This window comes from Rhipicephalus microplus, chromosome 2 (genome assembly GCF_043290135.1).
Source record: "Rhipicephalus microplus isolate Deutch F79 chromosome 2, USDA_Rmic, whole genome shotgun sequence".
NCBI classification, from domain to species: Eukaryota; Metazoa; Arthropoda; class Arachnida; order Ixodida; family Ixodidae; genus Rhipicephalus; species Rhipicephalus microplus.
Window position 1 is genome coordinate 68,837,086 of NC_134701.1, and position 13,107 is coordinate 68,850,192.

The 13,107-nt window shown below is 44.6% G+C and overlaps 1 protein-coding gene across 1 annotated transcript in view; it reads right to left on the bottom strand.

Moving 5' to 3' along the window:
- The window catches only part of LOC119169861 (uncharacterized), a 127,942-nt gene that overhangs the window by 13,391 nt on the left and 101,444 nt on the right, over positions 1-13,107 (bottom strand). Inside the window, exon 7 of the mRNA XM_075886557.1 lies at positions 8,482-8,763. Coding sequence (XP_075742672.1) covers positions 8,482-8,763 — 282 coding nt within the window. The remainder of the gene's footprint in view (positions 1-8,481; positions 8,764-13,107) is intronic.

Consider the following 13,107-nt stretch of genomic DNA (forward strand, 5'->3'; position numbering starts at 1 on the left):
TATTGGGGTTTTGGGACGTTAAAGCCCACTAATCAATCAAGGCGAGAGCAGGGTGAATTAGATAACAAACTTTGGTTAAGGATATCATAGTTCAAATCAAGAAGAGAAAATGAACATGGGCCGGGAATTTAGCGCGTAGACAGGATTACCGCTGGTCATTAGGGGTAACTAACTGAATTTTTTGAGAAGGCAAGTGGGTTAGGGGAGGACAGAAGGTTAGGTGGGCCAATGATATTAAGAAGTTTGCGGGTATGAATTCGCAGCAGTGAGCACAGGACCGAGTTGACTGGCGGAAAATGGGAGAGGCCTTTGTCCTGCAATGAACGTTGTCAGGCTTATGATGATGATGATGATGATGATGATAATAATGATGCGGATTTTAACGTACAAATGTGACATAGCTGAGTGGAGAGGCTTTCGACAGCAATTTAAAAAGCTCATTCACCTCAATAATGACCTTACGCCCTGTGCAAAGTTCTACTACCTCAAACGTTTTTTAACCGGTGACAAAGCAGTAGTGTAGCGAGTTTTTCTCAACGACTGAATTTCGCTACCCTGACACCAGTGCCGTCACATGGTCCTTGCATCATTTGACGGTACTAAATATCTCTGAATGGCGACATCGCCTAACGACATTCGTCGGTTACAAAAACTGTATATTGTGACGCAGCTCAAGCTCGATGCCTTAGAGTCCTGAACTTGCCGACACTCACGTATTCGGCTATTGTTGTCAACAACTTGCTACAGGCTCTCCACGGGACATCTGTCTTTGTTTCACACTTGAAAAACAGTTCCGCTCTTTGGCACGGCCTTCCGACGTACATGCTACTCAGGGCTCAATGTCGAGTACACCAGCACAGGCGTCAGCGGCGTCGAATGCAGAGCTGAATGATCTGCTACCATTCATACAAGTGGAACTCGAAAGCCGATAGCAGTTTGCACTACTACAACAGATGGCTGCTTTCAAAAATCACTCGAACCGAAGAAATAGTGACATCCCAGAAGCATCAGCTTTTCAAGCCACGTCTATACCAAAGCTCAAGTGCTTTTACTACGATATTGATTAGTACTGGAGGCACAGCTGCAACGCTGAAATTACTCTTGAGGCCTTAAAAGAGCAGCTGCATAAAGACAACCGGTGCTTCCGCTGCACGCTAAATAGCCACCGAGCGAAGCATTGCCGTGTCAAGGTTGCCTGCAGATCTTGCCGTGGAAGACACGCTTCTAGCATGTCGACCCTAAATACAGAAGGGCTTCGACGACCGTAAAACCTCAGGAAGTGCAATTGTGTGCATTTCTTCAAACAGTATTTGTTGCTGTGAAGGTATATCCTCCACTAGGCAGCCAACTAGAGAGAATTCGGTCTATCTTTAGGCATTCTGCACGAAGTTGGTCAACAAGGACCGCAGGCAATGCGTTCAAGTTATTCGAGATGGCGGAAGTCAAAGAAGCTTGAATAAGGAAGATGTGGCTCGTAAGCTTAACCTGAATGTGGTCAGACAGACACGGTTAGCATTGAATACCTTTGGAAGCACTTGCTTTTCAGCTGCAAAAAAGCGGAGTGGGGTGTGGTCGCAGCTCCGAAGCCGAGACGAGAAGGTTGACGTTTGCATAGAAGCTACAGTCGTCTGTGCCATCTGCCACGATGTGGCTCTGACATCAGTGAACACCGCATTCATTATAGAATAAAAGAGACAAGCCAACATGCTCGCGAACGACTGCCAGCATAAAGATGCACCAGCCACCATAGTTGGTCTGCTAATTGGTTCTGATTGTATGTCGCAGATAAAGAAGAAGGAAGAAGGAGGATTTCGGGCACTGAGCTCAATCTTATCAGTTTCTGACCGGCGAAAACAAACCCACAAGCAATTTTTCCCACCTTAAGACCATATGGGGGCCGCCATCTTGTGTGGGACCAAGCCACTTTGAGGACAACGAGTCATATCTCGGCTTTTACACACCCCAGGATGACAAATCAGGTCTCAATTGAGTCGATAAATCCGGAGATAGCTGTAGAAAAAAACCGCGAGCGCCCAATTCAACACAGGGCGTCAAAAGAGACTTATTCAGAAGACACACTCAGTGTTGCCGGACTGCTGTTACTGCTTGAGCTGGGTTTGGCAAAACAGCTTCCACAGCGAACTAAGCCCACCGGAACTGCTCCTCCACCTCTTAGCCAATAAGCACAGATTATTCCAACTGCCCGAGCGGCAGCGGCCGCGCCAGCAGCACGAGTAAGTGAGCTCTGCACATATCTACCTATAACATATCTACTTATAACTTTAGCAATTTTAGTCCTACGAGGGTCAGAGTGGTGTCTATTTGTTCGTGAAGATACAAGGAGTTCAACCGTTACAAATACTGCTATTACAAACGAAAATTTTGAATTTTAGGAACGATAAACAGTGTGAATCTGTGAAACCAACAACAGTCGGACCACGTACCCGGTGCCGCGCAATTCCCAACCGGGGGAAAAAATCGCGTGTTGATGGAACTACAATAGGAGGCCGGAGGTGCGGCCTCACCGGTAACCACCGCCGGGAACGCACTCCCTCACCAGAGAAGGATTGGCCACCCTGGTGCAGTATCTGGCCACTACCTCTCACATGGATACACCAAATAACTCACGGCCCTCAGTCCTCAGCAGCTTCGAAGCAACAGACTACGGCGGCGGTCAGATCTGCAACGCAGTAGAGGGTGCTAAGAATCTCTGGACTACAAGCCGCCATTGGAACCTGAACTTGGCAACTTTTAACGCTAGAACCTTATCTAGTGAGGGAAGTCTAGCTGTACTATTCGAAGAGCTAGAGGGTTTTAAATGGGATATAGTAGGGCTCAGTGAAGTTAGGAGGACAGATGAGGCCTATATGGTGCTACAGAATGGGCACGTCCTTTGATATCGGGGCTTAGCAGACAGAAAAAACTGGGAGTGTGGTTCCTAATTCACAGAAACATAGCTGGCAACATAGAGGAATATTATAGCTATAATGAAAGAGTGGTAGGTATTGTAATTAAACTGAATAAAAGATACAAGATGAAGGTAGTGCAGGCTTACGCGCCTACATCCAGCCATGATGACGCTTCAGTTGAAAGCTTCTATGAAGACGTGGAATCGGCAATGAGTAAGGTAAAAACATAGTATACTATAGTGATGGGCGACTTTAATGCAAAGGTTGGAAAGAAGCAGGCTGGAGACCAGGCAGTAAGAGATTATTGCATCGGCACTAGAAACGCCAGAGGAGAACTACTAGTAGAATTCGCAGAACGCAATAATTTGCAGATTTTGAATACTTTCTACCGAAAACGAGAAAACCGCAAGTGGACATGGAGGAGCCCTATTGGCGAAAATAAGAACGAAATAGACTTTATAATGACTGCACACCCAGGAATCGTGCAGGATGTGGAAGTGGTTGGCAAGGTACGATGCAGTGACCATAGAATGGTACGGTCTCAAATTCGCCTAGACTTGAAGAAGGAACGAGAGAAACTGATACGCAAGAAGCCAATCAATTAGCTATCACTGAGAGGAAAAATACAGGAATTCAGAGTGTCACTGCAGAGCAGGTACTTGGCTCTTAGTGAGGAAACCAACCTTAGCGTAGATACAATGAATGGTAATCTGACGAGTGTCATTACGGAGTGTGCAGTGGAAGTTGGAGGCAGGGTAGTTAGACAGGACACTGGCAAGCTTTCCAAGGAAACGAAGAACCTAACTAAGAAGCGTCAAACCATGAAAGTGTCAAGTACAACAGACGAAATAGAACTGGCAGAGCTTTTGAAGTTGAATATTGGACGTAAAGTATGCGATGTAAGAAGGTATAACATGGAGAAAATTGAACACGCTCTGAAAAACGGAGAAGCTTCAAAGCAGTGAAGAGGAAACTCGGGATAGGCAAAAGTAGGATGTATGCACTAAGGGACAAAGAAGGCAAAATAACTACCAATATGGATAGGATAGTTAAAATAGCGGAGGAGTTTTACAGAGATCTGTACAGTAGCCGAGACAACCACGACGTTAATACTATGAGAACTAGCAGTAACCCAGACGACACCCCACCAGTAATGATAGAAGAAGTCAGAAAAGCTTTGGAGAGCATGCAAAGAGGCAAAGCTGCTGGTGAAGATCAGGTAACACCACATATGCTGGAAGATGGAGGACAGACTGTGTTATAAAAACTAGCCACCCTGTTTACGAGGTGTCTCCTGACGAGAGGGGTACCAGAGTCTTGGAAGAACGCTAACATCATCTTAATACATATGAAAGGAGATGACAAGGACTTGAAGAATTACAGGCCGATCAGCTTGCTCTCTGTAGTGTACAAGCTATTTACAAAGGTAATTGCTAACAGAGTAAAAACAACATTAGAATTCAATCAACCAATGGAACAAGCAGGATTTCGAATGGGCTACTCAACAATTGACCACATTCATACTATCAATCAGGTAATAGAGAAATGCTTAGAGTATAACCAACCACTATACATAGCCTTCATAGATTACGAGAAGGCGTTTAATTCAGAAAAATATCAGCCGTCATGCAGACACTGCGGAATAAGGGTGTAGATGAAGTATATACAAACATTCTGGAAAAAAACTACAGAGGATCAACTGCTACCATAGTGCTTTATAAAGAAAGCAACAGAATACCAATCAAGAAGGGTGTAAGGCAGGGCGACACAATCTCCCCAATGCTATTTACTGCGTGCTTACAGGAAGTTTTCAGAAGCCTAGAATGGGAACAGTTAGGGATAAGAGTTAATGGAGAATACCTTAGTAACCTGCGCTTCGCCGATGACATTGCATTACTGAGTAACTCAGGGGACGAATTCCAACTCATGATTACGGAGTTACACAGAGGAGCAGAAAGATGGGTCTTAAAATTAATCTGCAGAAAACGAAAGTAATGTACAACAACCTCGGAAAGGAACAGCGCTTCCAGATAGGTAATAGTGCACTTGAAGTTGTAAAAGACTATGTCTACTTAGTGCAGGTAATAACCGCAGAGCCTAACCACGAGATTGAAGGAACTAGAAGAATAAGAATGGGGTGGAGCACGTTCGGCAAACACTCTCAAATTATGACAGGTAGACTGCCATTATTCCTTAAGAGGAAGGTATATAACAGCTGTATCTTGCTGATACTTACCTACGGAGCAGAAACCTGGAGACTCACAAAGAGGGTTATGCTTAAATTGAGGACGACGCAGCGAGCAATGGAAATAAAAATGGTAGGTGTAACCTTGAGAGACAAGAAGAGAGCGGAGTGGATTAGGGAACAAACGGGGGTTAAGGTTATCATAGTTGAAATAAAGAAGAGGAAATGGACATGGGCCGGGCATGTAGCACGTAGACAGGATAACTGCTGGTCATTAAGAGTAATTAACTGAATTCCCAGAGAAGGAAAGCGGGTTAGGGGGGACAGAAGGTTTCGTGGGCAGATGAAATTAAGAAGTTTGCGGGTATAAATTGACAGCAGCAAACACAGGACTGGGTTAACTGGCGGAACATGGGAGAGGCCTTTGTCCTGCAGTGGACGTAGCCAGGCTGATGATGATAATGATATGTCGCAAGCAATCAGCGGTGAATTTGTGCGATGTCCAGACGTGCCAGGTCTGGTGGCAGTTGAGATAATCTTTGCTTGGACGGTACAAAAACCTATCAGCTCTTTTGGACTGTGGACATCATCTGAGCGTCTTCTGAGTAGACGCAGTAGGGGAATCTACTGTCGAATTCTGACAGTCTTGCTCCAAGCATGAGTCAGAAAGCATCATCGACTGCAGCCCACCTCGTTCAGATAAATATCCACAGTTAAAGCAGACAAGAAGGCAATCTGACGCCCGACTTTCGGTAGCTCTACCATGGAAAAGTGACCACAATAACGCGGGTGACGAGCTCATCAAACGACAAGTTCTATTAGCGGTAAACTATGATTCGAACACGGCAGGAGGAAAAGACCAAATACTTGTTTTAACTTGGAAGCACAGCTTATCTGTCGACAACTCATGGCGAGAGCCGACACTAATAACACAGGAGGAGATGCGTACAACACTAGGCCAAATGTGGAAGACTCCGGAACAACTCGAAAAAAAAATTGAAGACAAACCCTTTGAGGATATATATTGTCTTTCGTGGGTGCCCCACGTGCTTTTTCATCGAGGAGTCGCTCCCTTTTCATCCGGAACACCGCTCATGTGACACATCAACTGAGCTTCAAAATGATGGAAATGGTTCGATTGCGAAGCTATGATATTGTCGAGATCCTGATCACTAAAATGATGGAAAAGGAAGCAGCTTGACCTCTGTATGGGTATCATCACAGTTCCAACCGAAATCAAATTGTAGATTACGCCGCACACTTGCAAAACCACAGAAAGAAGCCACATGTTTTTATGGGACTGGCTGGTGCAATGCAGGCACACCCTGATCAAGATTCAGTACTGTGGTAGTTTTCTAGCACAGGAAGACAATGTTCTCTAAAGCTCAGGTAAAACTTTATAAACCAAGGACGCCTGCTGCTTCTGGGGTGGGGCATGGTGTTTAAAGTATAATAAACGCAACCAGCACAAAGACGAAAAAGTAGACGACGTTCTATAATGACGACGATGAGTTCTGGCTGAGTTCTTCCGCGCCAATTAACGTTTTGGCGTCCACACCTTGTGTCGAATCCGTACGAGTTATTTCCTGTGAACATCTGACAAGTGCGACACAAGCTAGCACCGCTTTCTTGCGATTACGAATGGCGTCCAGCTCCGGAAGGTGAGGTGGGGGTGCGGGATCCGCATAGTACATGTCTGGTCAGCTTCTGGCATTACAAGAACGGTATGAAAGGTGGTGCCACTCACACCAGTTTGAGTATAAGCGATGACGATGTCACGTGTTCTTCATCGTGCCTTGATACGGGAAAAAGAAACACGGAATAATTTTCCTTCTTTATTGAATTGCATGCAAGTGACATAATTAGGTTGAATAAAATGCCTTGAGAGAAAACATGAACTTAATATATGAGTACGAGTGGTTATGACGCTCGACTTCAGGTAATGGGCATGATGATTCGAATTTCGTCTCACTGAGAAATATTTTTTCTTCAGTAATTTATTTTTCTCTTGTATCTCTTTCTCTATCTCTCTGCATCTCTCTGTGTGCTCTTTCTTTCCCTCATTAAAGTTATTACATACTACTGCAGACAGACTGCGCTCGTGTTCTGAGAGCGAAGCAGAAGAGGAAGGGGAGGACGAAGATAGTACGCACCAGTTCAACACCTGAATTTAATAACTGAAGATTTCGGTGAAAAATTCATTGGTGTCTTACAAAACAGCTGGAAAGAATATTAAGCAGATTTTAATGTCGTGTCCCCCCATTAAATTTCTATTCACAAAGGGCTGGTCTGGCGATATCCCTGCTATGCAACTTTTGTTCAGAATCAGAAAAAACAGAGAACTATTTTTTATGATGTCGCCGATACAACTTGCTCAGAAAAACACTCTTAGTGCTCCCATTCGCTAGCCTTGGGCTGAACTTCACGATAGAAAAGATACTTTCCTTCGATGCTTCTGATCTGGGCTTCAGCCACGAGAACGTTTTTTATGCAGTTTGCAAGTACCATAATGAAAGAAAATGAATTAAGGTTTTGATTGCGTGATTATTATATCTGCAAAAAAACTCCAACATACACAGGAGCTTTGTTTAATCATGCTGATTCTAGTTCTAGGTAATGAATAATTGTCTGATCTGAACGAAGGACAAACAGCTATTGCACTCCTTTCATTCTTTCTAGGGTGTGTTTTCCTTGTTCTTTCTTTGCTTTCTCCGGTGAGTGAATTAAACCTTGAATTGAAAAAAAAATCTTACTGAATAAAGTCATCTATTCTTGGCCGATCCATCTGAGTGGATACGAGCCATGGCTGTGGAATCATCATCATCATCACTAGTTCATGAGCACGATAACTTTCCACGGCACACAGCAAACCTCGAACGTTACTGCTCAGCAGTATAAGAAAAAGCGGTTCCTTACGCCTGGGGCCAGTGTTTGTATCACACGCTTTCAACGCACCTGGCGGGTGTCATTGTGTGGCAACGAGCACGTATGATAGCCACGCGGTACGCAACTGTGTTTTGCAATATCTGGCACTTAAGTGCATGCAAATGTTATACATACTAATAATTTTCTAAATTTTGTTATACTTATAAACTTAACGCAAGCATCAATAATATAATACTATACAGAACGCAATATTGTTATGAAAGACAGACTGCAGTTACTTTTTAGGGTGCCACGTTTCTCTGGAAAAAAGCAAGAGCTATATTTTTCTATGCATGACTACGAATAGCGGTATTGGAACAAGAGCCACGATCTACAGTGGAATGCAAATAATTTCTTTTGCATAGCTGTTGTCACTATATTGTTAATATCAGCTGAGAGGGTCACCCACAAATAGACACTTTTGAATTTTTTTGGTCTTTGCATTCATCTGTATCAACCCACCTTAATCTGAACACCAGTGACTGGAACGCCTGCATCAACGGTGGCGCTGTCATCGTCGGTTTTTGGTTGACCCGTGACAATGCCGCAGGATTCTGTCATTCCGTACATGTTGACCAGGCACTCGAGACCGGCGAAAGATACGCGCGTTGCCTCGGCTAAGGATGCCGAGAGAGTAGCCCCTCCTGTGGCAATCACCCGCATACTGGGCGTTCCTCGGCCGGTTCTTTGTATTTCACGCACCAAACCTTGCAGGTGAGTCGAAAAGAACAGTGCGGCCGTCGCCTGCGTAGACAACACACAGGATTACGCTTGTATGTTTCTTTATTTTGTTACTAATGGACTAAGCTTGGCTGCTCCTAAAAGCTGAGTGTTCAAAAGATACTTTGCGAACAGACGAAACTTTTTCGCATTGAAAAAAAAAACAGAAAAATGACATGGTGGACATTTTATAAGTATTCGAAATACTGAGGACCCTCTGTACATGCGCCTTCTTTTATCTGTATTTTTGGAATTGTTTTTAAATACTAAATCTAATATAGACCTGCCTCTTCAAAAATTCCATGTAGTGTTGGTAACGTCTTTTGAAAGCAAAGTTTTGCGAGCCTGCTTCTACCAGCGGTCTGTAGTGACGTATATGTCCAGGTCGAGAGCACATACCACACCTTTTCTAATGATTGAGTAGTGAGATGTATGGATATTTGCATAATAGTTGTTAAGTACATGGAATAAATTGCAATTATAGCGAAATTGGGCTAGCTGGTGGTTCAAACTTTGGAAGTAAAAACAGCGCAAAATGATAGACAAGAACCAAGGAAGAGACGACACTGCACTGAACTCCCAGCGAAACTTTATTGAAAGACACTTTATTGAAAAATGCTTGATATATGTGCGTGTGTCTTTCAAAAAAGTTTAGTTGCGAGTTCAGCGCGGTAACGTCTCTTCCTCTGTCCTTGTCTATATTTTGCGCTGTTTTTTCTTCCCAAGTAAGTACAGGGAATTGATACTTTCATTCTGCTTATACTAACAGAAATTAGGGCGGGGGTGGTGTGCAATGAGTGTCAGGCCATTCGGAACCTTCTACCTTTTATCTAGCTTGCATCCCGGTCAAAGTAAAAGAAAATTAATAGAAATAAAAGGGACAGAAACAAAAGAAAAGGGAATTAAAATTACACCATCTTCCCGAAGGGGATTATGCGGGGTTGTGAGACATCGCGGCGAGGTTCAACGTTGTTTTTAACGGTGGTGTTTCCAGGGTTGTGGTTACCTTTACGTTGTTAACTTGGTTCGTCACCACACGTCGGGTAAATCTTGTGTTCGAAACTCCAGCGATGCTACGCATCACCCCATGGACCCCTTCAGAGAGATCGTGTCATTTTTTTTATTAACGCGCATGCCGCTAATTGTCATTGTTCAATAACACATAGGAGAAATATCCCGCTGGTACTACCTTCGAGGTCAAGATCCGTAGCTAATGTTTACGGGGTAGCTTGTGTACGGGTGTGCAGCACGTGTAGTCAGTTTTTTTAATGAAAAATCTCGCTAGCAGATTTCTTGCGTCAGCGTTGTGAGGCAGGAGAGGGAGGCATACGAGGGGAGTGAGAGGGGAGAGGACGTGCATTCGCAATGGGGTAGCGAGCGCAAGCAGGTGGTGGAGACATGAAGTTTTCTAGGATTAACTAGAAGAAACTCTTGAGCTGCGATCGTACAGTGATCATAGGAATGACGGGTACTACACTAATTTGCCTAGTCGTCATACTTGCGGTAGGCAAATCGCACTTGTTGCTTCGTTTATTGCTGTGTTTCGGTTTTCTGTAGAAAGAGACATATGACCCTTTTTGAACATCGTATACCCCGATTTGAATGGGGAGCCTGGTGAACATCGTATACCCCGATTTGAATGATGAGTCTATATTGGCCTGCCAAGCTGACATTCACCATGAATTGTACACCAATCGCCAGCTATATATGCGTATATGACTCACTACTTGTTGGAAATAACGCTCACTTAAGGAATGCTGACCAACGTTAGGAAGTAAAGTGGTATGCATTATAGAAGAATTTTGGCAAACTTGGCAGGCCAAAACAACAGGCACAACGGTGTGGTCTTTGGGTAGGTTTGAAAAAGAGCTAAAAACTGAAGGTAAATGCATCTAGCGTAGCAATATGATTTTTTGTTTCACACCTCCATTTTAAATTCCTGTCAGATTTATTACAAGGTTGAAATCTCTACTGAAAAGTTCCGCATTCGAGTCCAATAATTTCATATGTTTCCATACGAAATCCATATGTTTTCCGTATATTTTCCCCCAATTTCCCATATGTTTCCGTAAGATTCTTACGGAAACATACGGAAGTATTGGACATCGCATACGGAACGTTTTAGTAGGGATTGCGTGATGGACTCCATGTACGTACCAGAAAAATCTTTTTTTCTCAGGAGACACACCACAGTAGGGTCTGTTGCACTCTTTGTTATGTCTATTGCACTAATGTAACACTTGTATAGTGACAATAGTATTATAATTTATGACAGTCACTAGGATATCCACGACAGAAGGCACAATAAAATAATGAAAGACAGGCATTCATACAAAAATTAGGAGACCTATCATCAGCATCAGTTGAAAAACGAGAAGGGGAAAGCATTGGGATTGCAGCAGTGCGTGCCGAGCAGTTATCATCATGTAGATGCGCTCATATGCAAAGCATTGCCCCAGACCGAACACACGTGACTATCAACGGTGATGACTGGAGGGTGCATGCAAGCCACGGATGCAAACCTTAACAGCGGGAAGCAATTGTGAGGGACGCAATACCCTTGCAATTGCTTGCCGTTGTTAGGATTTCACTCCATGCCGATAGTACAAGTGAAATAGAATAACTAAACCATGGACACCATGTATATCCCGGTAGAAATAAATTGCACTCTCTCTCGCTAAACAGAGCCATGTGCAGATGTGAAGCAGCGGGCACTAACGCTTGCATTGGCGGTGACGTTGGCCCTGGCACTCGTTGCGGCGTTGTGCAGCAAAGAAACCCGAGGGGGAAAAGGTGCGAATCACGCAGTGGTGGATCGGCATTTCCTACTGGAACATACCAATAGCTGTTAATGGGGAATGAAAGACAGCAGAGCCCGATTTAACACCAATACCTGCAGTCCGCTTTTAGTTACCGCGCAGGCTGTGAAATTTCACTGTCTTACAACCCAACGCACAGCAGAAATCTCCTACCGGCCCTCCCTTGTTGTTCCAGCTTCAGTGCACATAAATGTATGTATGTGAGCTCGCCAGCATATGCTGCCTGCGTCTGCGTTAAGAGAGGAGAGAGGGAGCATGGAGAGGATATAGAGGGGGGACACGCATGCGCAATGGGGGTACAAATGCAGCGGGGAGGAATGCTTAGAGGAGAGAGATGTGGGAGGTAGGAGATGGAAGAAAGGAGAGCGGACGTACACGCGCAGTTAGAGATGATAAGGGTAGTCACGCCACACACCGGATTGAATTGGACCCTAAGCTGCTCCGTGTCCTATATCTCACAGCGAATGTACTCCGATCTGCCCTTTCTATTCTCTTGGTCTTCAACAATACACAAAAGGCCCGCTGGATGACGGGAAAATTCTGTTAAAACACAACTGAGAACCAGAGCTGCTGTGGTCTACGTGATCGTGCTCTCTAAGGAAGCATGCGGGCACTGCACACATTTAGGGGCGAAGCTCCTCTTAGTCTAGTCTAAAATAAAGTTGTTTCTCTCTGTCTCTCTCTTCTCTTAGTCTAATTTTGTCCTGCGTCTGGCACAACTGGTCAGACATACAGACGAAGGGACGGCTGGACGTACAGACGGACAGATGTACGGACAGACACTCTGAGGCGCTACCACCCCAGTAAAGTTGTTTGCGTCCCGTGGAGCACGTGTTTCGAGCAAAGGCCGTATTTCGGGTTCACGACTACCGAGCGCTAGATGGCGTTGTGTTCACGAGCATTTATCACCACCCCCACCATCATCATCATGCTTTTTACAATGGTAGCACCGGTGGTGACGCCTGGCAGCAAGCCTTGGTGGTGGCATAGGAGACAGAAGCGGTACCCTTTGGCGAGTTGCGGTTGGTGGGTACGGTTGTCTCTAGCGGTATGTCTCCCGTAGGCGGCACGAAGGGCTATCTGTGGGTCACCCTCGTGGTAACTCAAGGGTTGGCAAAGCCACCTTCAGTGTGTTGTTGTGTATGTCATGTTGTTGAGTGTTGTGTATTATTGTGAGGTTGTTTAGCTTGTTGATTACGATCAATGTTATAATACTTTGGCATATGATATTTTCGTTCTAACGGCAGTTAAATAAATGTGTTGTTTGGTTCGTTCTCACCGCGTCTACCGTGTCTGTTCATTCCAAGAGTGAGACGCTTTCACAGCGAGATTCCACAGCACGGACAGACGGACAGACATGCGGACTGATGGACGGACTAACAGACGGACGGAAGGACGCTTCACCCTACTCATAATCACTCATTCCGTGAATATGCTGTGATTTTTTTCTTTTACCAGCGACTGACGCAGGGCATTTCAGTTCATGCCATAAATTTGTGCAACTATCGGTATATGGGTGGCATTCTCGAACTCCGCCAAACTTTTCCGA